General features: G+C 42.8%; 1 protein-coding gene across 2 annotated transcripts in view; it reads left to right on the top strand.

Annotated features, from left to right (window-relative positions):
• Btbd3 (BTB domain containing 3) overlaps positions 1-18,748 on the top strand; it is a 30,795-nt gene extending 12,047 nt beyond the window's left edge. The window contains exons 2-5 of one of the 2 annotated variants that reach the window (XM_005365537.3): positions 10,347-10,644; positions 11,131-11,221; positions 11,762-11,880; positions 14,801-18,748. In XM_005365537.3, the coding sequence (XP_005365594.1) occupies positions 10,502-10,644; positions 11,131-11,221; positions 11,762-11,880; positions 14,801-15,833 (1,386 nt within the window). In that variant the 5' untranslated portion in view covers positions 10,347-10,501 and the 3' untranslated portion in view covers positions 15,834-18,748. Of the gene's footprint in view, positions 1-9,853; positions 10,645-11,130; positions 11,222-11,761; positions 11,881-14,800 lie in introns of those variants that run through there. The other variant, XM_005365536.2, reaches the window with a different exon arrangement.
• The last annotated feature ends 6,799 nt before the right edge of the window (positions 18,749-25,547 follow it).

Here is a 25,547-nt window from a genome sequence, read left to right as displayed (position 1 = left end):
CCTGCCTCTGCCTCCCGAGTGCTGGGATTAAAGGCGTGCGCCACCACCGCCCGGCCACCCCTTTTTTTTTGAGACAGGGTTTCTCCTTTGATTCCTGCCCTGGAACTCTCTCACTCACTCTGTAGACCAGGCTGGCCCTAAACTCACAGAGATCTGCCTGCTTCTGCTTCCTGAATGCTGGGCTTAAAGGTACGTGCCACCACAGCTCAGCAAGTGAGACGTATTTTAAGAGCAATTAGGTTATTTTATCTTTAGCTCTGTGTAGTAGAAGCACTGACCCACTTAACTAGTAAGTATCCTTATCACAAAAAAACAAGACTCACTGAGTATATTATTAGATTTACACTTTTGTTCCAAACACCTTATTTTCTGGTTCTAATATAGGAAATCAAATTAAGTATAGAAACTCCTCAGCATCCATTCGCTTTACAACAGCAAGTGAGATGGGAGCAGCAAAGGGTGTTTCACCAGTGCACCTTATTTCCCGTGGCAATTGGATGCTTTCTGAAAGTTCCTTGGTGTTGACCTTGGTAAGGTTACACAGGTGTTTAAGCACCCTGTACCTTCGGGGCGTGTCTTTAGCAACACACCTGAGAAACTGCACTCTTTAAAGTTAATCAAAAGGTCATCAGGGCAGGGCAGATGCCTTAGTGATTAGGTGTGCTCTTTGCTTTTGCGGAAGGCCTGGGTTCAGTTCCCTGCAACCATATGGCAACTTACTTTAACTTTAATTCCAGAAGATCCAGTGCCACCTTCTGGTATCTGGATACCTACATGCATATGGTACACAGAAACTTAAAACAGGAACATGCGTGTGCGCACACATGCGTCCACACAGAGATCTTAAAGTTAATTAAAAGTAGCATAAATCACTTTTAATTTGAACTTGGAAGAGATTTTACTTTGAGCTTTTACTGGAAATTAGTTTCTATAGTACCCCATCGATGATAGGCTTCTTTTGGTAATGCTTACATCTTTTTTATTTTATTATTGCAAACATGGGATTTTAACTAGTTCTTTCTATGTGGTTTGCTAAAAAATAAAATTTCAAAGGTCTTCCTGGTGTTGCTTCAAACAGTGTAAAGTGTAAGATACTGTTTTGATCAATGCTTCTGTGTGGTGGGAGGGGGTAAATTGAAGGGAGAGAATAGAGTGCCACCTGTTTCTGTGCTTGAGTGAGTAGGGGAACAGCACACATTTGGGTTGCGTTGTTTTTAGGGTTCTCGTGTTTTAGGAGTTTTTCACTGAGTAGAGTTTGCGACAGATTTGGAATCCCACTATTAATCACGACTGGCACAAAATAACTATCAAGTGGTTCAGGAATCGTCTGTATTCTGAGAGCATTCAGAGCAGAATTCACCTGCTCATTGGAGCAGGGCATCTCTCAGTACAGTCACACGGTCTCTAGTTTGTGAGTGACATGGGCGTCCCTCATGAAGTGATCTGATTGTGATGTTCGTGGTGATTCTCCTAACACACGGTGGAGATTAAATCCGTCAGAGTAAACAACCGTCTTGGTGATATGCTCATCTTCTTCTTTTTTTAATAAGGAGATCTCAGGCCCTAAAATTTCTTTGGATAAATTGTTTTCAAGTACATAGTAAGAGTCTGTGTGGTCGTTATAATAATGTTTCTTCCTTTTAACCTGTTAATACAGAGTCTGTTTATTTGAATATATGCAGCATCTTTTAAGGACTCATTTCACCCCCAGCTTTTATTTTATACAATTGTTAATTTTCAATTGATAACTATCTCTAGCAACTGTTACCCAGTGAGCGGTTGGTATCTAATGACTTCTTTTACTTGCATGCAGGGATGTTTTCCATGCCTGGCAATGGAAGTTCTTACTTCAGGATTCCATCTACGTTTTCCACCATATCAATGGTTGTCATAGTAGCAGCCTCAGCTGAGAATTGTGATTTTATACTTTATCAAATGCCTGCATGATGAAAGTACAATTGTTCTAATGTAGGTCAGCCAGCATTCTAAGTCCTCATCTGGTCTGATTAAGGGCATATAGTTCTGTTGCGTTGTATAAATGTTAACATTATTTCACTGACTTCAGGGTACCATGAATTATAAAATATATACCACAAGAAAAAAAGGTTTAGTGGTTATAATCACTAGATGCTGTCTTTTAATCATTAGAATCCGGATTAAAGTGTATGTATGTTTGTGGGAGAACTTAGTGAAACATTGCACACGTATTTACACTTAATTTTATTGTAATAAATAAATAAAAAGGAAACTATGTCTGGTAATAATTATATCTGCAATATATAAATGTTTTGCTTATGTGCAGATATCTATATCTCTATCTATCTATCTATCTATCTATCTATCTATCTATCTATCTATCTATCTATAAGCATGCATGTCTTTGTAGGTGTTATTCTTTTTTAAAAATGCTAAAAAATGCGGCAAGATCCCCGCGGCAGTAGGCAGCAGAAATGCTGTAGGTCCCAAATGGTGGCGGCGGGCCATGTGGCGGCAGACAGCGGGCCCTGGGAGCAGCCAGTCCCAGGCAGAGACGGCTGCTGGTCCCCGAGCAATGGCTGGTTCCAGGCAGGGAGACACATGGCGGGCGGGCAGAAGACAGAAACATGGATAGACACGACATGCAGGGTGAGGTTGAATGTTTATTCAGGGGGTTATGGAGGAGGAGGAGTGAAGGGGGGGACAGAGAGAGAGAGAAAGAGAGAGAAAAGGAGAAAGAGACAGAGAAGGGGGGAAGCAGAGAAGTGGGGAGAAGGCAGAAGAGAAGCTGCCTCTCCGAGAGGAAGATGGAAAAGAGAACGAGCTCAGGCAGGAAGCTGAAGATCAGCCTGCCTCAGCGGATGGGGAGGGGAATGGGTGTGGCTTGTCTCTTAAAGGGACCAAAACCATAACATTCCCAGGTCTTCCTTATAATAAAAAGCACGCACGTCGAGGAAGCAAAAAAAAAAAGGAAGGGCCCAAGATGGCGGCGGGCAGGTCAGAGGTAATGGGAGTGGGCGTGGCTTGTCCCTTAAAGTGACAGGAAAGCACAACAGTAGGTGCCTATAGATGGCCAGAAAGGGACATCAGATCCCCTGGAACCACTCAGAGTGTGTGCTGGCAACCAAATTCTAGTCCTCTTCAAGAGGACTAGACTACCAAGTGCTCTTAGCCACTAGGCCATTTCTTCAGTCAATAAGTAGATTTTTTTATTTTTAAATTCTAGACATCTAAAGATTTACATACTCTAAAGATTTACATAATCTTTAGAGTATGTAAACCTTGGTGATAGATTACCTTTCTATCAAAATTTCTTAACCTTTACAAAATAATATATGTTGATATTTCTTAAATAGCTGTCTACAGGATATCATATAATACATCTTAAATACTTGCTTTCAACATTATTTCATTTAATGTATGTCTGAGTAATTTCAGATTTAAATGAGTTGTTTAGTATTCTAGCAAGGTATGTACTGCGATACAATGTTTCAGGGCTGTAATTATTGTATTAGTTAAATGCTGTATAGGGTTTTTAAAAGAATTGCTTCTATTTTTTGAGAATGGTGTATTCTAACTTTGGATGCTCTCTCCCTTACCCAGATTTTAAGGTTAGCTGGAGTTCTTTCTAAAGGAGATGACTTACTAAACTAACCATCATCTGTTTCACCCTCCTAGACAGCTGAGGCACACTTCGCTCAAAGGCTTGTATTGGGTGTCCTGACCCTTGGTGATAGAGTTCCAAGTGGTTAGTGTGAGCATTGTCAGGTGACTAAATGGCTGCTTGCAGCTTCAGGCTTTGTCGTAGGTACAGTGGGGCGCTACAGCACTTGCCTCTGATTGAAGTCTGCAGACATGTAGCCTGCCTGCAGTGTTGGCTCCAGGTGTAGATTTGGCAGGAACAGTGCGGGATTCTGACACTGCTGTGGTTCTGCTCAAAATACATAGTTGAGAGACTTGAAGAATCAGAGCAAGCTGCAGAGTAACCTGGCACTTGTGCGGTCCACAGGTGGGGCCAGAGCGTGCCTGGAGAGATGCAGCCTCAGCAGCTGTGCTGCATGAAGATGGTGCAAGGCTGGGAAGGGAGACTGCCACTGCTTTTGTGTTTTGGTTGAGTTCATCATACATGATGTTTCTTCCGCTTGAGTCCAATTGCTGCTCATAGTGTGAACTTACCTTTGTAGACCATTTTCAACATTTTTCAAAGTGCTTTCATAAACATGTAATTCTGGCTTCACAGTAAACGTGAGAGGACTGAACTGTGTGAAATTAATTATTCTGTTTGGCAGATGAGGAAAATGAGGCTCTCAGATGCTAAGAAACCAGTCTAAAGTCACTTGTTACTGGCTCGTGCCTTTTTCACTGTACATGTGTGGTGTTTGGCTCTTCATTTATCTCCGGATTTAGCAAGCATGTAGCATGTTTTCCAGCAGCTGCTGCTATTTTTAGGGACTGCCAGCATTTTGTCACTTATCTCTACCTCCCAGATCACAAGCATAACATTTGCTTGGTGCTGAAAGGAAAAATAAGCAAAACCCAAACAGCAGTGTATCACAACTCATCAGGTTGAACTGTTTTGCTCTTAGGTTCTGTGGCTCTCTCAGTCGATCACACTGCCCTGGCTTTTAGGTATCTTGTGGTAAGCCGTGTACAAGTCTAGACAGGAGCCTAGAGTAGAACAAGCAAAGCAGGAGTTGCCAGCGTTGCTGTTGCGGTCACAGAACTCCATGTTTACCAGGAATAGCTGGTTTTCTGACTTTAGATCTACTCAGAGAGCTTCCTGGATTTCAGCAACCTCTCCGTGGCTGTTCCTTTCATAGGAGGTCTTTCTGGATCCTGTCCTTTGAGCCGTCTTTCCTGATATGGCCCAGCAGGGGTGTGGACCGTGTGTCTGCACGGCTTTTGTCTTTGTGAACTCTGCACATATATAGAGTAGATTAGAAATATAAATAGAGGATTATGTGTGGTGTGATTGTTGTGAGTGACACACCAGACTGAATGGGAAAAACAAAACATGGCAAGCAGACCTGCCCCCCCATTCACATGTCCCCTTGCTCCTCGCCACAAGTTCACCTGTTCCCCTACTACCTGCCCCGCAGTTCACCTGTCACCCTACTCCCTGCCCCCCAGTTCACCTGTCACCCTACTCTCTGCCCCTCAGTTCACCTGTTGTCCTACTACCCACCCCCCAGTTCACCTGTCACCCTACTCCGTGCCCCCCAGTTCACGTGGTCTCCCTACTCTGTGCCCCCCAGTTCACCTGTTGCCCTACTACCCGCCCCCCCAGTTCACCTGTCACCCTACTCTCTGCCCCCTGGTTCACATATCACCCTACTACCCACCCCCCAGTTCACCTGTCACCCTACTCCGTGCCCCCCAGTTCACGTGGTCGCCCTACTCTGTGCCCCCAGTTCACCTGTCGCCCTACTACCCGCCCCCCAGTTCATGTGTCACCCTCCTATTTTACTGTGGACTTTGCTTCACAAACCCCTCACACATCTGGCAAGTGGCCTCTCAGACTGTTTTTCAGACTTCCAAGATTTCTTTCCCCAAACTGCCTACTTAAGTTGCAATTCTGACAATTATAAAGCCAATAGAGAGCTGTTGTGTGCCCAGCACCTAGTACACTGCAGGCTCTGCGCAGTGTATTTTGGGAATGGTTTCTTTAAAGGCTGAAGACCTTCTTGGCCCAGTTACTTCATTAAGGCCGATTAACTATGTCTTAAAAAGCTCTGAAACTGAGGCAGTCTAGGAGCAAGTGAGAAATGGTAGCTGGGAGGAGTAGGTGATCCTTCCCAACAGTAGGTGCTGTGTCTGGGCTGGAGAGTGTGTAGAGGGGTTCTGTTTATGTTTCAATAAAGGAGGTAGACTGTATTTAATGTAATAAAGTAGAAACAAAAGCAGAGAATAAAGATACTCAAATTAATACTTGGTTTGTTTGTTTTCCATATTTACTGTAGCTGTTTTCAACCTGTAAGGCGGGACCCCTTTGGGGTTGGATGACCTTTTACAGGGATTACTCACCTAAGGCCATCAGAAAACCCAGATATTTACATTACAATTCATAACAGTGGCAAGGTTACAATTATAAAGTAGCAACAAAAAGATTTTATAGGTTAGGGGGTCACCACAACATGAGGAACTGTATTAAAGGGCAGCAGCGTTAGGGAGGTTGAGAACCGGGTGTTCTAGATGATGTGTTACTCAGAAAGACAGATGAAAGTTATTGTCTCTCTTTCCAGAAACAACACTGGACACTGCCTGTTGTGCATGGAATTTGAGGGATTTCATGGGCACTCTGTTGAGTACATGGGGTCTTGCCTTCCTTTTCTTCTGATAGTCCGTAGTCGAGGTTCCTGATGGAGGAGAGCCTTGGATGTTAGACTTTAGGTGGCTCACGAAATAACCAGTTGTTTCCTAAACTAGTCATCAAACACGATTGATTGTATCGGGCCATGGCAAAATACAAAGAATAAAATAGAAACCGTTAGATTGAACTGTGTACTCGATCTCTTCGGATATGTGTGCCCTGTTCAGAGTCAGACTATAAGATGTGATTCTGTTGGATTAAGTGTCAGCTGGAGAAATGCCCTTCCAAACAACCTCACTGTTGTGCTGAGAAAACTGAGTCCCTTACAGACTGACTTGATTTCAGAGCGCACCCCCCAGTGTAGTTAAGTGGCATGGCTGAAAGGGAACTGATGTTGGTTGCAGATGTTGACAATGTACACCTCTAGCTTTCTGAGACAGAATTGTGGAGGTGTTGATTGGTTAAGGTTTGGCGGTTCATCTGCCTTTCTTTGAACCTCACTGTTGACCTCTGAGAATCTGGTGTGGTTTTTTCCAGAGAGCCACACCACATCTTAGGCCTTCTGATTTGGCTGACTGCTCACCTAGTAGCTAGAATTGCACCATTAATCAGATCAGAAGCGCTTCAGAACAAGATATAAGAGGTTAAGTTCTTGTCCAAATTAATATATCTTGAGTTGTTTGCTCATTTATTTGAATTGAAGGCAATTTGTGGTGGTGGGTGTTGAACTTAGATATTGGGTGAATTCTTTCTCAAACTTGAATACCCTGGGAAAGTCCTTGTGAAAATTCTGGTTTGATCCAGTTGAGATTCTGCATTCCCTAAAGATTCCTGGCGCATTCTGCCTTTGGCCCTGGGATTTCAGGTTTAGCAGCAGTGTTTGGCCTGCCTTGTCACTGTAGCCCGAAAGGCAGCTAGCTGTGTGTACCTTTCCCATTGCCTGCCATTTACAGCCACCTCCCCAGCCTGAGTGACAGGGAGGCCTTCTGCAGCAAGCACCATCCTGGTGTGTCTACACTCGGTCGTCTTTCACTTAACTTGTATTTTTCAAGCTTTTGTACAAAGCTTGATTTTCCAAATACCTGGGATCTTTACTTTTAAAAAGAGTTCTTTTCTAAAGCATTACATAATTCCTTTTCTCAAACAACTGACTGAACTTTCCTCTTCTCTTGAGGTCAAAACCGTTGTTTTGGAAGCTTTCTTTGGGATGGATGTTGAGCTAGCTGTATGTAAAACAAATAATGACCTCAAAGCCTCATGTGTTGTTCTTCTGTTTCCTGTGTTTTGTCTTTTCCCATTGACAAATAATAATGACTGTCTCGAAGCGGCTGCTTTTCCCTTTCCGTTTTAATTGATTAGTTCTGACCTGAGAGGCTAGATATTGGGTTTGTAAGAAATATGTTCTGTGTTTATGCTCGGAAGGACCTGCTCCTCAGAAGGGCTTTCAAGGCAGATGTAAATGAGCCTCCAGTAGAGAGACCCTCTGTTCAACCTCTCCTGATAGCTCATGCAGCAGCTACTTTTTTGCCTGGTGCCTTTTCCTTGGTGCCCTGTGAGTGTGTAAGTGTGTCTGTCTGTGAATATGTGTGTGGGTGTGTCTTTGAGTGATTGTGTGTGTATGTGTAATTTGTGCTGAGTTTGTATGGTATGAGATGTTTGTGTGTCTGGTGTGGTGTATGTGTGGTGGGTATGTGATTTGTATGTGTGTTTTGTGGTGTGTGTGTTGTGAATGTATATAATGTGTGGGGTGTTTGGTGTGTGTGTGTGTGTATCGTATTGTGTGGTAATGGTTGTGGGTGTTTGTGTGGTGTGTGTTTCATGGTATCATGTGCGGTGTTCGTATGTGGTGTGTGTGTGGTGGGTGTGAATTTTTCTGTGTTTATCTGTAGTGGGTGTAGGTGTTTGTGTGATGAGTGATTATATTTGTGTGTAGTGTGTATATGTATATGGTTTTAACTGTGTGTAGGTCAGAGATTGACGTAGATGTCTCCCATCACTTTTTGCCTTATTTTTTGAGGAAGTCTATTCATTAGACTGTAGCTCACCTATTGGCTAGGCTAGCTTGCAGGTGAGCCTCACTTAACCCCCTCACCCATTGTTAGAGCTGGTGTTACACGAGTGTTACAGGGACATGCTATTGTGCAAAGCTTTGGTTTTCCTGCTCTCTCTCTGTCTCTGTCTCTCTTTCTGGCAAGTACTTTAGTACCGTCTCCCCATTTTTCAACAGGTTATTATTTCTCTAACATTATGCTCAAAGTACAGCTGAAGGTGGTTTGTAAGGTACTGATGCTTGGCGTCTTAGCCTGCAGTTGATATTCCAGTAGCTGTGATAAATAAGCATTACTCTGGCTCCACCTAGAACAGGGATAGGTAACCTTGTCTCTTACACACTGTGCCTGCAGTGGATTTGCCCGTGAGTTTTAATAATAATGACAGCGCAGAGGATGATCTTCTGACTGACTTAAGGATAAGGATGCTAGGGATTGAAAGACCCATTCTTGGTATGTACTGTGTTAGTTATGGTGACAGCTGGTTCTCATTTGCGTAGCCCTTTTCTTGCCAAGAAGTCACTGTGCAGGTGAATGGCCCTGGAGCGTACTTCATGGAGGGGCAGCGAGTAGCCTCTGTGCTTTGAGCACATGAGAGTCATGCTGTACATAGAAGTAAGAGACTGTCCTTATAAATCAGTAAGCTGTGTAGCAGCTCCAGTAGGTGCTGTGTTACTAGCCACTGCTGGGGGAGCCTGATTCCCATCTAAAGCAGAGTCCTTTTGCCTTTGATCATTTTAAATAGCGCTGTTACTGGTGCTGTGTTAGAGCTCGTGGATTATTTTATTTAAAATTTGAATAACAAGATTAAGTTTAGCCATGAGAGTGGAGTGGATTTTGAGATCTGAACAGGGCCCCCTCTGGCATATTTTTTAGGAAATTACAGTATCTAAACACTGATTTCCAGATTTGTCTCATTTGAATGCTATTTTCATATCTAGAATTTGTCCTGTACTTCATTCAGCTCAGCTAAGCGTGCTGGTATAAGCTCATCATAATTAACAGGCTTTTGTGACGTGGGACTCGTGTCCAAAGATCACTGCATAGCTAGAAAACATTGGGAAGCAAGCTAAATGCACGACATTCGTAAAGACTGGAAAAAGACCTCCCCACGCCAGCAAAACTGTACTTAAATGTGTTTGGTTTGGTTTTAGTACACTGATTCCCTTCAGCTTTAGAGACTAGAGAATTCTGTTCAAAATAGTTGCAAGTAAATGCTGCTAAGAGGGTGATTTGTGCCAGAAGGGGAGATTAGACATATGGGTTCCCGTTCTTTGTTAATGGGATTTGCTTGTTTGGGTTGAAGTGAAAATGTTCCTGTACTAAAGTGAAATAAACCCCTCCCTTCCTGTTTGCAAATGTATTTCATTTGCTGTTTATCTTACTTAAATATACAGTAGAACAGAAAATGTAACTGCTGTTCCTTTAATATCAGAGCTGTGCATGCTACAATAGGTGTCACTGTTTGGCTTGGTCCAATCCTGATTGGTGGCTTCAGCTATTGGCTCGGAGCGCTGGCTGTCTGACTCCGGCTGCAGGGCTGTAATACCTACTCTTCTCTCTCCGATCCATTCACCACACAACTTCGCCGGCCGAACAGGCTCGCTGGGCTCGGCACATCTTGCTAACCTAATTCAGAAAGCAAGCGCCACAGCTCTGCCTGCCGCCTTTGCTCAGCGTAGCCTCTTCAGGTGATCCAGAAAACGGCTGTTTTTATGAGCAGATAAGAAAAACAGGAATCATGATGGGAATGTATTTAACAGATCCGGTCCTGGATAAAACTTAAAGCCAGTTCCTCTTCAACATAGTGAAAAGGTCACCTTGCCTGGCTGAGAAAAGCAGCAAAATTCCAGCTTGTCTGTTTCTTTTATCATCTTAGCTCTGGCTAGCCTCTCTGCTTGGATGTTCGAGCAAATTTGGGATATCTAGCTCTAAAGAGAGACATCCTGTACTCATGGTAGATGATAAAGAAAAGAACATGAAATGTCTCACCTTCTTCTTGATGCTTCCAGAGACGGTAAAGAACAGGTCCAAGAAAGGTTCAAAGAAAGCAAACAGCAGCGGCGGCGGCAGCAGTGGCAGCGGCGGCGGCAGCAGTGGCAGCGGCAGCAAGTTGCCCCCAGTTTGTTATGAAATAATTACCTTGAAGACTAAGAAGAAGAAGAAGATGGCTGCTGATATATTTCCCCGTAAGAAACCAGCCAGCTCCAGCAGCACCACTGTCCAGCAGCACCACCAGCACAATCTCTGTAACAACAACCTCATCCCAGCCCCCAACTGGCAGGGTCTTTATCCCACCATCAGAGAAAGGTAAGTGCCGGCTGGTGTTTATTTTCAAAGTTTGCCAGTGCTGAAGTTTCTGCTTTTGCATGACCTGTAGTGCATTTTAATATGAATCCCCGTTTCCTCTTTTCCCAGAACCTTTGCTGGTAATGGAAAGCCACCTTGTATCTTTTCCAAAACAGTACAGCTGTTTTCCTCTTAGATAAAAAATGTTTTTTGCAAGCTGTAACATTTAAGCAGCAGGCGTGTGTCTGTGGAACAGAGAAGAGAAACCCCTTCATTTGTCCTAAGCCATGTGAAAGTTTGGCTAACTTTTGAAACTTTACTTACTTCCTATGTGTCTGCGGTGATCTCAGACAGTTGTACCGCTGGACCCTTTATTTGCTTTTTTTTGCTGTGAAGTCACTGAACTTTTGTTCTTAGCCCGAGTAGCTTCTTTAAGTTTTGCATGTTGGGGAAAGAGGTGGTAAGAATGCAGACTGCTGTGAATTAATGAATTGCCTCTGTTTGTAGAAATGCGGTGATGTTCAATAATGACTTGATGGCAGATGTACATTTTGTGGTTGGACCACCAGGTGGGACTCAGCGGTTGCCAGGACACAAAGTAAGCAACAGCTGCATTACCGGTTTAGTTTTGAGATTTATGTAGAGAGACCCTCACAGCCTGGAGCATGGTGTGGGCAGCTTGCCGATGGCAGGCAGTGCACATTTCACCGGCTTACAGAGAAAGCAGACCCTTTCCAAGGGCTTTAGCCACACTTAATTTTGTCTTTGTTTCCTTCTATGTGGTTATATATATCACACAGAGCATGCCCTTTTCACTCTCCAGTGATAGGAAGCGTTGTAACAGGTTTGGAAAGTCTGCTGTTTACTGTTCCTATAGATAGCAGATAAATAAGCTTTGGTTTTACTTATTTCACAGTGCGGGGGTTTATTAATGTCAAGGCTTTGAGATATTAATAGAGAACACCTCCTGTGTGGCAATCTTATGCTCCCTGCCAGGGTGCACGTACCCTGGCTGCTGCAGAGAAGCAGGTTAGGGACTTTACATCCCCCACCCCTGATTTGCTAGTTGTTTTCGGGATTGACTTGCTGAAAATGCTTTCAGTTTAGTGCGTGAAATGAGATTTCCTTTTCTCCACAGTATGTCTTAGCTGTTGGGAGCTCAGTGTTCCATGCAATGTTTTATGGAGAACTTGCTGAGGACAAAGATGAAATCCGAATACCGGACGTCGAACCTGCTGCTTTCCTCGCCATGCTGAAGTAAGCATTGTTTGTCTGTTTGGGAAGAGTTCGCTTGTGCTGTTTGTGCCCTGCTGGCTTCAAAGTCAGATGGAAGTTCTCTGTGAGGAAAGAGTCTGAAGAGAGAGGGTGCTGCTTGCCTTGTAAATGGGTTGGAGGAAACTGCTCTTCATTTTCCGCGGAAGTCATATGGAGTGTTGCAGGCATTTAGAGTCTTGTCATAGCCTAGAGCCTAGGGGCAAACAGCTTATGTAGTGAGCTGCTCTTTAACGACATTTTAGAAGAAACACAGCTTTCTGGTCTAGGCGTCATTTAATAGGTGTGTTCTCTAGAAAGCAATGTGTGTTAAGAAGGCTTTAGAGAAATCTACCTTCACTTCAGAATTGTAGAAATTATGTACCTTGTTTGGTTAGCAGCACTGGGGAGACGCATGTCTGCTGAGCTGTCTTGTGCTGCCAGAAGTGGAACTTGTTAACTGATCTTTGCCCACACATATTTCACACACAAAATTGGACATGTTTATGGTGATGAAGAGAATTTTGAATGGTAGTTTCCTATAGATTTATTTAAGCAGTCTTCAATTAGTAATATAGCAGTCTAAAAAGGATTAGGTAGACTAGTTACATATTTACATAAAATGTTTCATATTTTATAGGTCCTTTGCAAACTTGCATTTTAATCAGGTACTAAGAATCATCTTTACCAATGCTTGATACTAGACAACAGGGTAGTTTACTATATGATTAAGCCCAGTTACTGGAAGTTATAGTTATAAGGTTTTTTTGTTTTTTTCTTTAACTGTATTTTCCACACGCTAACATGAGTTCAAGGTTATCTCCTGGTCTGGGGATTTAAGTTCACTGGAATAAATTTTTAAAAAAAAGTTTTTGAAGAGAAATTGCCCAGTGGGCCAACCAGTTTAAAGTAGTCTCAAAACTGTTAAAACAATTAGTGTTTATTATTTACTGCCTGCTGAAAAATAATTTATAGTCAGTTCTAGTGTCTGTAGGTACTTAATTCCTTGGTCCTGTTTATAGCTTTGAAATCTGATTGGACTAGAACTTTCTCAGTGGCAAGCAGGGGGATTAAAGGCGAGTGGGTATGTGAGGTACAGTAACAGTAACTGCTCCATCACTTCTTAGCCTTCGGAGTCCATGAGACACAGTCGTCCAGAAACCTCTTCACCTGCCTGTGACGTCAGCTCTCTGTGACAGTGCCAGTCTGTTGTTGAGTGGGATGCCACCCTAGTTAACGTTTTGGCCTCGCTGAAGCCAAGTAGAGTGTTGTATCCATGTGCACAACCAGGAAACATGAGGAAGAATGGCAGAAGGTTGCATCTTCCCCAAGTCATACTAGTACAGTTTTTAACAATTATCCGTGGGATCAGGTGGAGGGTCAGAGTAGCACTGCAGTGGGCTCCCTTTGTCTTGCTGGTGTGCTGTAGTTGAGACAGTAACTGAGGTTTCCTCCTTCTGCATCCTGGGTGAGGAGCTATGTGTTTAGGAAAGGCATGTTAGCTCCTGTGAATTCCTGGGTGAGACTGCAAATCCAGCCCGTGTTCTGGATCTCCCCTAGTCTAGCCTCTGGGCAAAGCAGCTGTACTACAGCTGTGTTGTTGAGTGGTCTTGCCAGTGTAACCGGCTTAGCCGTTTAGAGAAAGAAGAGCGTTTCCTGGAAGCTAAAGGCCCTTCTGTGTGTGACTGTGCAAACTTTGGCTTTTATGTGTATGTTTATATTTTTTTCTTGGAAAAGCTATTTTTGATTTCCTAACTTAGGTATGTTTTACAAACATGAAATAAAGTAAGTATCACAAAAACCCATCAGATAAAGTATTCTAAGCTTTAGTGGAAAACTTAAAAGGATAAATTTTCTCAGTGTTGTTCACTGGTAGAGTTCTTATTGACTATTTTTTTGTCCTGCAACACAAGATACAGGTAGTCTCCACCTTTACTTACTGTTACCATCTCCCAAACAACAAGAAGTGTTTCATCTCTTGAGATAGGTACGGCTCACCAAATCACAGAATTAATGTACATTGAGGCTCTTTGCTTTGTCTGGTAATAGATGCATGTGAAAGCAATGTATTCTTCAGTTCTGAAAGTAGGAGGAATATGTGGGGGACACATGAGATCAGAGAGTTAGAACTCAAAAGATTTTTTAAAGTTAACTGAAAGGGTAGTATTGAAGTTTGAATTTGATGATTCATTGAACTTAGAACGACTTCAGAAATATTATATATCAGATTTTATTTTATATTTTAGAAAATTCCAAAATCTTTCAAGTGTAATTTTTGACCTTAGTGTCAAAAGACTAAGTTTTTATTTGAATGTGCAAAAATCAATTGGAATAAAACTAGATATATTATACTTTAACTTTGAAAGCTCCAAGGTTAAGGGTACTGCTATTACAGAGGACCAGAGTTTAGGTTCTAGAACCCTATCAGCGCACAACTGCCTACAACTCCAATTCCAGGGGATCCAGTGCCCTCCTCTGGTCTTCAGGAGTATCAAGGTGTACAAACATACACACATGCATATACAACAATATATAATAAATATTGTGCTAAACTGTGGGATTGGGGGTGGCCATACTTTAACTTAATAGTGTATAATAGAATTTTGCTGTGTTTTCATAATCTTATCTGATATATAGGCATCCTTTAGATAATTGCAGTAACTCCTGTTTTGTTGAAAATATACAGAAAATGTATAGGCTAGAGAATGAATGATAACACAGAGTTAATCTCTTTGATTACATAAGCTTAGTGCTGAGCTGAAATATTAGTACCTTATGAATGTGTTTCAGATGTTTTTCTAACATGTTAGCAGTAGCTGTCACATAAAATCCTATTCTTGGACAGGCTTGAAGGCAGTGGCTTCCTTCCTTGCCGCACATGCTCATTTTGTGGAAATCCGCTTACACGTTGGATGCTTTCTTTCAGATACATCTATTGTGATGAAATTGACTTGGCTGCGGACACAGTGCTGGCCACACTGTATGCTGCCAAAAAGTACATAGTTCCTCACCTTGCCAGAGCCTGTGTTAATTTCCTGGAGACCAGCCTGAGCGCCAAGAACGCCTGTGTGCTCCTGTCTCAGAGCTGCCTGTTTGAGGAGCCAGACCTGACACAGCGTTGCTGGGAGGTGATTGATGCTCAAGCCGAGTTAGCACTCAAGTCTGAGGGGTTCTGTGACATCGACTTCCAGACACTCGAAAGTATCCTCCGCAGGGAAACGCTGAATGCCAAAGAAATAGTGGTTTTTGAGGCAGCCCTAAACTGGGCTGAAGTAGAATGCCAGCGGCAAGATCTGGCCTTGAGCATTGAAAATAAACGCAAGGTCCTAGGAAAGGCACTGTACTTGATCCGCATCCCCACCATGGCCTTGGATGACTTTGCAAATGGTGCTGCGCAGTCCGGGGTATTAACTCTCAACGAGACCAATGACATCTTCCTCTGGTACACTGCATCCAAAAAACCAGAGCTGCAGTTTGTGAGTAAAGCCCGCAAGGGCCTGGTCCCCCAGCGTTGTCACCGATTCCAGTCATGTGCCTACCGGAGCAACCAGTGGCGCTATCGGGGTCGCTGTGACAGCATCCAGTTTGCAGTTGATAAGCGGGTGTTCATCGCAGGCTTTGGGCTGTATGGCTCCAGCTGTGGCTCTGCGGAGTACAGCGCCAAGATTGAACTCAAGCGACAGGGCGTTGTCCTGGGCCAGAACTTGAGCAAGTACTTCTCGGACGGATCCAGCAATACCTTCCCTGTGTGGTTTGAATACCCCGTGCAGATTGAGCCAGACACCTTCTACACAGCCAGCGTGGTGCTGGATGGCAATGAACTCAGCTACTTTGGACAAGAAGGCATGACGGAAGTTCAGTGTGGCAAGGTGACTGTCCAGTTTCAGTGCTCCTCAGACAGCACCAACGGCACTGGGGTACAGGGAGGGCAGATCCCCGAACTCATATTCTATGCCTGAGCCTTCCTTTCTTTGCGCATCATGAGGCACCCACATGGGCCTCCTTGCCTGACGCTCAGCTCGTCTCCAGATGTGTGGTCAGCACAGGTGATTTGTAATGAATGAAGCAGTAGGCAGTTTCTAATGTCTTTGAACCTTTTAATTATGTACAGGCTAAAATGCAACATTCCGCTTTTAACTATATGCTTAGAAGAGCCAGGTTCTTACTCAGGCTTTGTGGTCTTAGAGTTGCGTCTGTATGCCTAGGGAAATCATGTGCTTCTCCAAGTGCCCACCGACCTCCACTTTTGTACCTCTGAAGAAGAGTTTGGATCGACTTGAATTTCCTTTGATGGGTGGAAGTATGTATTCTAAAGTAATAGCATCAAGTTATTTTTCAACGAAACCCTTCTCTTCCTCTCAAAATAAATAAAAACAAAAACAAAAGACAGGTAAACCTCAGTGTACAATTTTGAAAGAATATTTGCTTTATAACAAGTAAACTTAGAAAGTAAACAGGCCAGTAGTCATGATTGACTCTGTTCTTTTACATTTGTTGCTTCTGGGCCTTGCTTTTATATTCTTTACATGTTAAGTTCATATATGTGTTTCATACGAAGCAGTTCCCACTCTTGGTGTAAGGAATTGGCTTTTGTTTAGGCCTTGACTTCTGCTGCAAAGCAGACTTATGTTCTTTCAGTTCAGAAGACAAGATACTAGAGTGCAGCTACTTCATTGAGAATTGATAGAGTTAGAAAATTTTGTTGTCAACAGAAAAAAAGTTACAAACCTGCTAATTTATACTACAACGGGTAAAAGGGAAGCCGGAAATTGTCCTATACTACAATAGTTCCATTTTTTAATGTACTCACACACAATTTGAAAAAGCCACTCTTGCCTGGTAGTTTTCGACAGCCCCCAACTCGCTCTCGCTCTCTGTCCCCCCTCCCCTCTCTCTCTCCTTGTTAAGTCTTACTGCATAGGACTTGTGTTACTCCCCGCTCCCTCCCTTGTTAGAAGAGGACCAAACAGTGGAGGTATGGAGTAATGGTAGCACTACTTGTCAATGTGATAAAGTGCTTTTTATGCTTTTTTTTTTTTTAAATTGGAACATTCTTTCGCTGATCTTTGACCATAGACGATCTTATTTGTTGATTATGAGCAAGTTTCTGGACTGCTAGAGCCTGGCCTCTGGCCATCTTAAAGTGCCAATGTATGCCTGCAGGGTTTTTGAAAATGGTTCGGAGTGACACTGGGTTATACCGAGTACTCACCTCATCAGCATCCCATGCCGCTCTTATTTGTCCATGATAGCGTAAGCAAAGAGGGAAAAGCTCACAGACAACTTCTCCTTCCATGATGGCTTGTGTTGGCTTAGTGCCTGTGACCCTGGTAGTGCCCAGTGTGGTCACGAGAAACTGAAATATCCATGTGTTTCTGGGCAGCTTTTCTGCTCAGCGTGATCCTGAGATGGCTCCCCGCCACCCAGAGTGTGGTCCCTGGCCGCCTCCTTCTCCTGCTCTGCAAGCCCAAGTTGGCTTCCCTGGAGCAGGGGCTAGTCCTGGGGTGTGTGTGTCTGTCTGCGCATGCAATATGCGCATGAAAGAGTGCTTGCCAACTCAGGAACTGCCTCCTCCCTGCCTGGCTAGTGGTGGGTGTGTCAGAAATGCCTCCCACCCCCTGCTGGTGCCAGCAAGGCCCAATGAGTGACTGATTCCACTCACTGGGCTTCTGGGCCACTTCTTCCCTATAGATATGGGCCTGCGGCCTTTGGCCAGCTTCCCTGGTGGAGGAGAGCAATGGATTATGGGAAATGTTTTAATCATTTTGCCATTACTTACATCTGTTGACATAGGTGACCAAAAGCTGTTATTGGTGACAAGGATTACTTTACGAAATGATCTCTCAATTGTTTCCTAGTAAAGGAGATGACAGGTTGTAGTTTTGGCAAAACATCAGTAAAATAAAGGTGCATTGTCAATTAAAATTACATCTACAAAGGCTTTTGTTTTAAAAATTATGGTTAAACATTTCAGTAACTCATAGCTACCATACAAATTGGTAAGCCTGACCAGAAGGCACTTACTGTTAAGCCAGAGGAGAAGGAATTTTGTTTAACACTAATCTAATGGAGTCCTGTCAGATAGTCGGGCTGGGTGTGATAGCCTTAAAGGGGCAGCATCCACCCCAACTCTTACTGTGACTTAGCTGCCCTCCATATGGCGTGGCAAGTGCAGTTCACTGAGGATGGGAGAACATAACTTTATATTAGTTATTATTATGTTTTAAAAAAGGACATGTCCACTTTCTGACCTCTGCTAAGACCTGTGGGTAAGATTGGAAAGTGGGACCTAAACTAAGAAATTTTATGTTCAGAACCTGTTCTCTTACCTGCATTTTCAGCAAAATGAAAGATAATGCGCTTGCTTTGGTTTTCTTTGGTAATTTTGAACTCTGTAGTTTGTAAAAATAGGAACCATTGTTCTGACAGGGCTGGCAGCTGTAGTGTAAAACACAACTTTATTAAGCAGAAAACACTGTAGATGCTTTTCCCCGCATACCTGGAAGTCTTCATCGTTGTTCATACTGGGGATAAGGGTAACTAGGCTAGCGGTTCTAATGCAGCATTCTTTAATCATATCGTAAGATAGTATTTAAGTAAACGGTCTCATTTCTACATAATTATTGCACTGAACTGTCTTTTTTTTTAAGGTGTTTAAATAAGCTCAGCTAATTGAGTACACTGTAGGCAACTGTGCATCAGTGTGCTTGACTCTAGCAGCTTACAGCATTATTTATGAAGGAAAATATATAAATATGAAGTACCTCATGTTGAATGTTATTGTACTGTATTTTTAATGTAACAGTGCAGATCTTGTTAGACACATGAATGTGTATAATCATGTTAAATGCAAATAAAGTAAAACTGGTTCATAGATTCGCTTTCTTAGTATTTTTGTTTCTCCCTTGAAGTAGTAAAAAAAAATTGTCACTTTGGGTACCACTGCATTTTACAGTCATCATTTCACAGGAGCATTTATATGTGAAGTTTTCAGTATCTTTCATTCCTAAAGAACATGAAATTTGAGGTAAAAGCATAAGAGAACAATGAGTATGTTAATCAGTTGCATTGTTCAAAGCCTGACTGTTCACTTAATGAGAGTGAGTGAATGCTGCATTTATATTCCAGTTATGGAATTTGTGGTTGGCTGGCATTCCAGGCTACAGTTGCCATAGTTGCTTAAATGTCTATCTCCCCATGCTAAGCGGGTGTTGTGCTGAACAGCATCTGGGTTCTGATGGGACCTGTATTGCTGTTTCCCAAGATCTTAATTGGATCCAGAAATAAACTGCCAAATAAGAATTTTAGTGGAGTTGTTATATAATCAGTTCATTTCCCATTCTGTTCCCCAGTGTTCCTGCTTGTTGGTCTTTTGGATAACAATCAGGTGTATCTCCCTGTGTCATGTACATATTGCACATAACACACTATGTACTTATATTATAAATAATATGTATTTATAATCACACATATATAGTTATGCACCCATACATATTTTTCCTATGCACCTCTCCAACACTTTTCTGCTAGACTTTATTGTGAATCCTGTATGTGTGTTGAGCCACTTCACCTATCTCCTTCAGACTCTACTATTTGCTGACTCAAAATGGTTTCTGGAATTATTCCTAAGCATGAGAACTGGAATCCCCCACCCCTGTCCTCATCTGCTTAAGGACAGATAGAACCTGAATTGCAAAGATCTTTAATCCACCAAGGTCTCAGTTTTTATCTCTTCTTTGCTGCTATTTCTAGTTAATCCACATGTTTGTTTTCATTATCCCAAGACATGATCCAACTCCTTTGTTGGAACCAAAGATTAACATCTCACAGAAGTTATACCTTCCTGGTTGGCTGGCTTGCCTGTGAAGACTATGGACCAAAATTGCAGAGAAAACTGGAAAGTGGAAACCAACTGGTATAAAATGTAGGGGCCCCCAAGAAGTACGTGTGCTGAGTGTGTTGAGTCTTGAAGAAGTTTCTGTAGAATTCCCAGGTGATACGTTCTTACCACAGTGAGTACCTTCCACTTACCAGTTCTTTTTCTTGTTCTAAACTTTACCCTCTGCTTTTTAAATATATATTCTAACAAAACCATTTCTGGAGAATTTTCTTTCAAAATAGAATTTATGCATTTAGTTCCATTAACATTGGTGGGTGGGAAGTTTCCCAGTTGAGAATTTGCCAGCATTGGGTGAAATGAAAATGTTTGTAAAATGGATAGCTGCCACTGAGGATGCCACGGTGCCGAGCATGGGACTCTGGCTGCCATCATCTGGCTTCTGAGGAATGTTAGGCCACATTTTCTTCCCATCAACCTTTCCCCCTCTCTTGCCTTCTCTATACTTCCCTAGGGCAGTGGAGGTGGTTTCCATTATGCAGTTCTGTCCTGACAATTATGGTTTAATTTCCTGTCTGCTGAAATGTTCAGAGGAAAGCATTTTTGCTAGCAGATACTATTTTATACTCTTAATGTCTTAAAGCCCCTAACCTCAAGGTAAGTTGAACAGCGCTGCCACCTCTGCGTTTTGGTCCATCTGCAGGACAATTAGTTACTCGCTACTCACCCCTTTAAGCTGCTGCTGACAGGCAGAGTGGTTGTACGTTAAAGGTTTCTGTGAGGCGGTCTTTCTTCACTAAGGCCATAGCAGTATAAAAAGTTACTTAAAGAAGGATATATTTGGTTTTTATTACATTGGGAGCTGTTTTGTATTAAATAGACAGCTTCTTTTATGCCCATTATTTTATTTGTTATTATAGAAGAGAGATTATGCCAGACAAAAGCTAATAAGAACAAGTCATATGAGCGACCTTGTTAATTTTAACATGAAGACGTTTTGTGTGAAATGGAATAATCTGAGATGTTTTTGTATGTGGCCCTCTTCACCGGGGCTGTACAATTTGCATTTTCTTTCCTATCAAAAGAATGGTAATGACTATTTAAAAGCCCATGAATAATATTTCAAAGCTTGAAGTAGAGAGTTCTGTTACCCTATAGAATGCATGAAAATGTTTGGAGACATTCTGTACATCTTAGAGAATTCTCATTTTAGTGCCTTCCAAACTAAATTTTAAATTACTTCAGCATCTCTTACTACAGTGTTGAAACTGCATGGACGCTTAATTAATTCAAAATTGAAAGTTGCCATCGATCTTTACTCTTAAAAAAAATTGCATTTCTAGGAATATTTATGGATAGTAGTGGATGGACTATCAATGTCTGACTCCAGCATGACGCAGAAGGTTTAACGAGTCGTTCAGAGGATTAACCCACTGCTTGTTCAGTCATTGATCTTTTATTGGTGCTTTGCTTCATCACGAGCAGTCAGAGGTGCAGCGAGGCAGGCCAGGAAGATGTATGCTATAGTTTTGGGAGATTGTGGCCAAGGTCCAGATGCTTTAATGTTAGATACAGAGGAATCAATCATAAGGGACTGAGCTCTGTTGCCCAGAAGTTCTGGTGTAGGTCTTAAATGGAGCCTAGTGACTATATCCAACAGACTTCCTCATGAGTCAGTACTGCTGTCCGCAGATCACACAGTATCCCTGACCCAGAAAGAGTAGAAGAAAGGGCTTTGGATACAAATCAGCAGAGCTGAAAGGCAGGAGAGGAAGGCTAGAGCTTCTGGTAGATCATTAGCAACGTGTACATCAGCTTTAAGAGGGGAGATGGATGATTGCTGGCATAGATGGGCAGATCATAGTGTGGAGCCCAGAAGAAAATCCCAGAACAAATAGATGGAGACATCCCAGTATGGCCCCAGTGTAGGTCTGTGTAGAATGAAGACACATCCTGTGTGCAGGGTTTAGAATAGTGTACTCACTTAGCAGGGACAGGAAGCAAGTATTCCATGTGTCAGGCTCATTTATCTGTTTTTTAAGCACAAAATAAGGCAGTGACACGTAAGGGATTTCAGAACAGACAAGACAAATTTGTGTTTTAAGCACTGAGCTCTGGGCAGGATAGGTTGGATCAGGCTGGAGGCCGAGAGAACGTTGGGTTGGGAGACTAATGCAGCTTGGAAATGCTTAAAAGGATGCAGATTATAGAAGTGGAGAGGGGAGATCCCCAGAGCATGGTTGAGTTTTGAAATACCCCATCTTAAAGGGTCTTAGCAAAGATGGCGAAACCTCTCACCTTTCTCTTGATTCTTAGGGAGTTTTGTCTGACCTAAGTAGTTGTGTTACAGAAACCCTTCAAGAGTCTCCCCTTGCTTTCTTTAAAGAATAAGCTAAAATAAAATGTAGACACGGTGTACTGGCTAATGGCTCAGCTTGGAGCTGGTCTGCCAGCTACTTTTAAACCTTGGTTCAATCTACATGGGACCCGAAGCAAGTTGCTCTGCCTCTGAACCTCCCATCTCTGCAGGGAAGCGATGAAAATGCCTTTCTAGAAGAGTTAGGTGACAACAGTTAATATTCCAAAACACTTGTGACAATGCTTGGTGAACAGAAAATGCGCCTATAAATGCTAAGCGGAACAGAGATGGAGAGTCCCCAAGTAAACCATAAACGTTCCTCACCTGAGCTTATGTACTTTCAACTTACACATTCCTATAGCAAGTTGTCCATAGAGACAGGGGGAGAAGGCCTCGGTGGTGCTGTTCTTTTACGTCCTCACGCTCAATAGCCATCTAGTTTGTAAAGCTACAAAGGCCTGTATTGTTGAGGAATTGTCATACTTTAATTAGATTCCTAATAAGAGCTTTAATTTTCTCATGTTAATGAGATACAGAAATGATTTATTATGGTGTGGATGTTTCTGGCACATCAGATGCCTTCACTGCAGGATCTTTCAGATGACTGTAAAAACTGGAGGAGGATGCAATAAAGGATTCTCCAGACATTTTTCCAACAGAAGTCCATCATTTTGAAGGTTTTTTTTTAAAAAAAAATCTATTAATTTCAATGTTAAAAATAACTTCTTATTGTATGGTGGTCTTAGGTGATTTAGGATGTACCTCCTGCAAATATTTTGTGATTAACACTAGTTTTAGCATCGCAGTGGTTGTTGGCAGCAAGTGTGACCTGTACTTTGAGTGATGTAAATTGTATGGGAACTGTTTGAATGGTGGGTTACGTTTTAGGTAAACCCTGGTGTCCTAGTGGTACTGGTGCTTCTAACCTGGCCCCACAGTTGTTGGCAATCACCTCTGCCTTGCCTGGGAGTGCCTCCATCCTTCTACATCTCAGCTGGCCCCCAGCCAGTGCCAGGACCTCTTTCCCAGGGGCACTAAGATCTGAAAGTGAATCCCTCTCCTCCTTTTGTGCCTTGAGGTTAGATTCTCTGCTCTTGTGTAGCAGAAGCCTCTAAGGAATTCATTCTACAGAGATATGCATTGGTTGGTGGAAAGGGTTTCTGATTTATGGGGTACTGAGAGGAGTAGTCAGAATTCCAAAGCTCCTGGCAAGTTGAGAGGGGCCTGTGTGTGCTGAGGCAGCTCTGCTTTCTTTCTCATCCTCTTGCAGTCCACCGGGCTCATTCTCGTGGCCCAAGAAAATGAGATATAACAAGAAGAAGCGTGCCTGATATTTCAAAACGTGGCTCACAACCTCTCCTTCATCATCCAGCATTCCACTGGTCAGAGCTGGACACATGGCCATTCAGATGCACATGGGGAACTAAGCACCTTACCCCTTACTGAGGAATACCTCAGAGAGAAGAGACCAGGGTTGTGAATTAAGAACAGGCTGACTTGTTGGGCCATGGGGATAGTCACCGAGACACAGCATTTGACCTAGGTCATAAGCCTTACCAGTAGATTTGATAGTCCTTCTGGTCCCAGAACTAGTAGCCACACAGAATTAACCTACACAGACATTATTTGCACTAAAATTTTCAGTAATCATGAAGAACTGAGAGGGGAAAGGTGACGTTTCCACCACGCTCATGGCATCAGTTCCCCAAATCCCAGTGTGGCGTGTTTTCCTCTACATGGCTAAGAAGAGATTCTTCTCGGTCCTTGCCCTCCAGGTGAAGTTTTCCACAGTCAGATCCCTGTTTTTCCTGGAGTTGATGCACACTTTAGAGGTATTAGTTTTTTCTAGTCAGCGCTTCACTTTCAAGTGTGGCCCTGTTGACCTCACCGTTCAGTCTTATTCAAGAAGCCAGACCCTAGCAAAGCAACGCGTTGTGAAGACAAATAGGTGTTTGTGTTTCTGTCCATTTTTATTTACAGCATTGTTCCCTGAAGACCTTAGATGGTCCCTGGTCTTCATCCAGGTACAGGATGACAGGAACACACTGAGTTCTGACTCCGAGAGTCGGAATTGGAAAGACATCGTGCTTCAGTCTAACAGCCCACCCAGTCATTGCCGTAAGAGGGAGCAGGGTAAAAGGTTGGCATGGGAAGAGAGATGTTAGGGACTCTAGTTGCCAAGACACCTTGCATTGCTACTTATCTAGGGCTTCTTGCACTCATTTCTTGATTTCCTGAGGATGCCCTTCCTGACCCACAGTGTCCAACAAGGAATGCTCAGTGGTTAGGTGTCTAGGGTCATATTCAACACCAGAATGTAACAATGATAATACGGTTAAAGTTTGTTCGTGTTTAATTAGGGCTGTTGTTCTTGGTTAGAAGTCCATGGCTGTAGGTGTTATTTAGGTTGGTAATAGCATTTGGTGTGAATGAGAACCACATAGCCAGTGACTTCCTAACGTTATTCACCGGTGACCGAAAATCTGGGGCTGAGGTGAACACCTTCCAGGTTGAACTTCCTAGTTGTAGAATGTTAAAACTCCTGTCTCCTATTTCCCCTTGTTTTCTACACAGGAAGAAAATGTATCCCTATAAAGACAATGCCTCCAAGAAGTCTAGTCAAGCAGAGGAAGCTACATCTATTGTCATAGATACTATTTATTTATTTATTTATTTATTATTTGAAGGCAGGATCTCACTGTGTAACTCTTACTGTCCTGGAACTCACTGTGTAGGTCAGCCTGCCTCTGTCTCCTGAGTGCTAGTATTAAAAGCATGCCCCCCCCCACACCAGGCCCTAATGGGTATGCTAATATTCCAATATGCAAATAAATTAGATGCACAAGAAAGCTACTTAAGGGTGATTGATTTGTATAATCACTTGTAGTGGGTTTTCTCTCTGTTCTTGAATGTTGCACTTTTGAGGCAGGATACCCAAGAACAGTGCAGATGAACCAAGCTGTTCTGCAGAGCTCAGAAGAAATGCCACTTTTCCAGGGAAACAATGACTGGTTCCATGTATTCAAGTCATTCATAGAAGCGACTTTTTTTGGCCCCTGATGCAGCAAGGTTCCAAAAATGAGTAGGTATATCTCTAGGATACTAATGCAAAGTATAGATCAGAAAAAGTGAAAAGGAGCAGAAAAGTGGAGGTGGGGAAGAGGTCAGATGGTATGGCACACAGATTCCTCCAAACTGAGAAGCCCTTGGAAGCATGAAAGAAAAGGCTCGGCCTCCTTTGGGGGCAGGGAGGTAGGGGTATGGCATAGTGTCCTGCTCTGAAGGTTAGCAGAAGTGGCTCTATTAGGTCTTCTTGTCCTGGCACCCAGATCCTGTAAGAATTTTTATATGGATTTGCCAAGCCTTTTGCTTAGAGATCTATGAATGACCTATTCAGGACTTGCTTGGTGTTTTCACCTTCGGGGCTTCCAAAGGGAGCATAAAGTGCAGGGCAAGCCCCTGACCCATTCAGGGGCA

This window comes from Microtus ochrogaster, unplaced genomic scaffold, assembly GCF_000317375.1.
Source record: "Microtus ochrogaster isolate Prairie Vole_2 unplaced genomic scaffold, MicOch1.0 UNK3, whole genome shotgun sequence".
NCBI classification, from domain to species: Eukaryota; Metazoa; Chordata; class Mammalia; order Rodentia; family Cricetidae; genus Microtus; species Microtus ochrogaster.
Note: the sequence above shows the minus strand (reverse complement) of the source record. Positions and strands in the feature narration are given on the sequence as shown.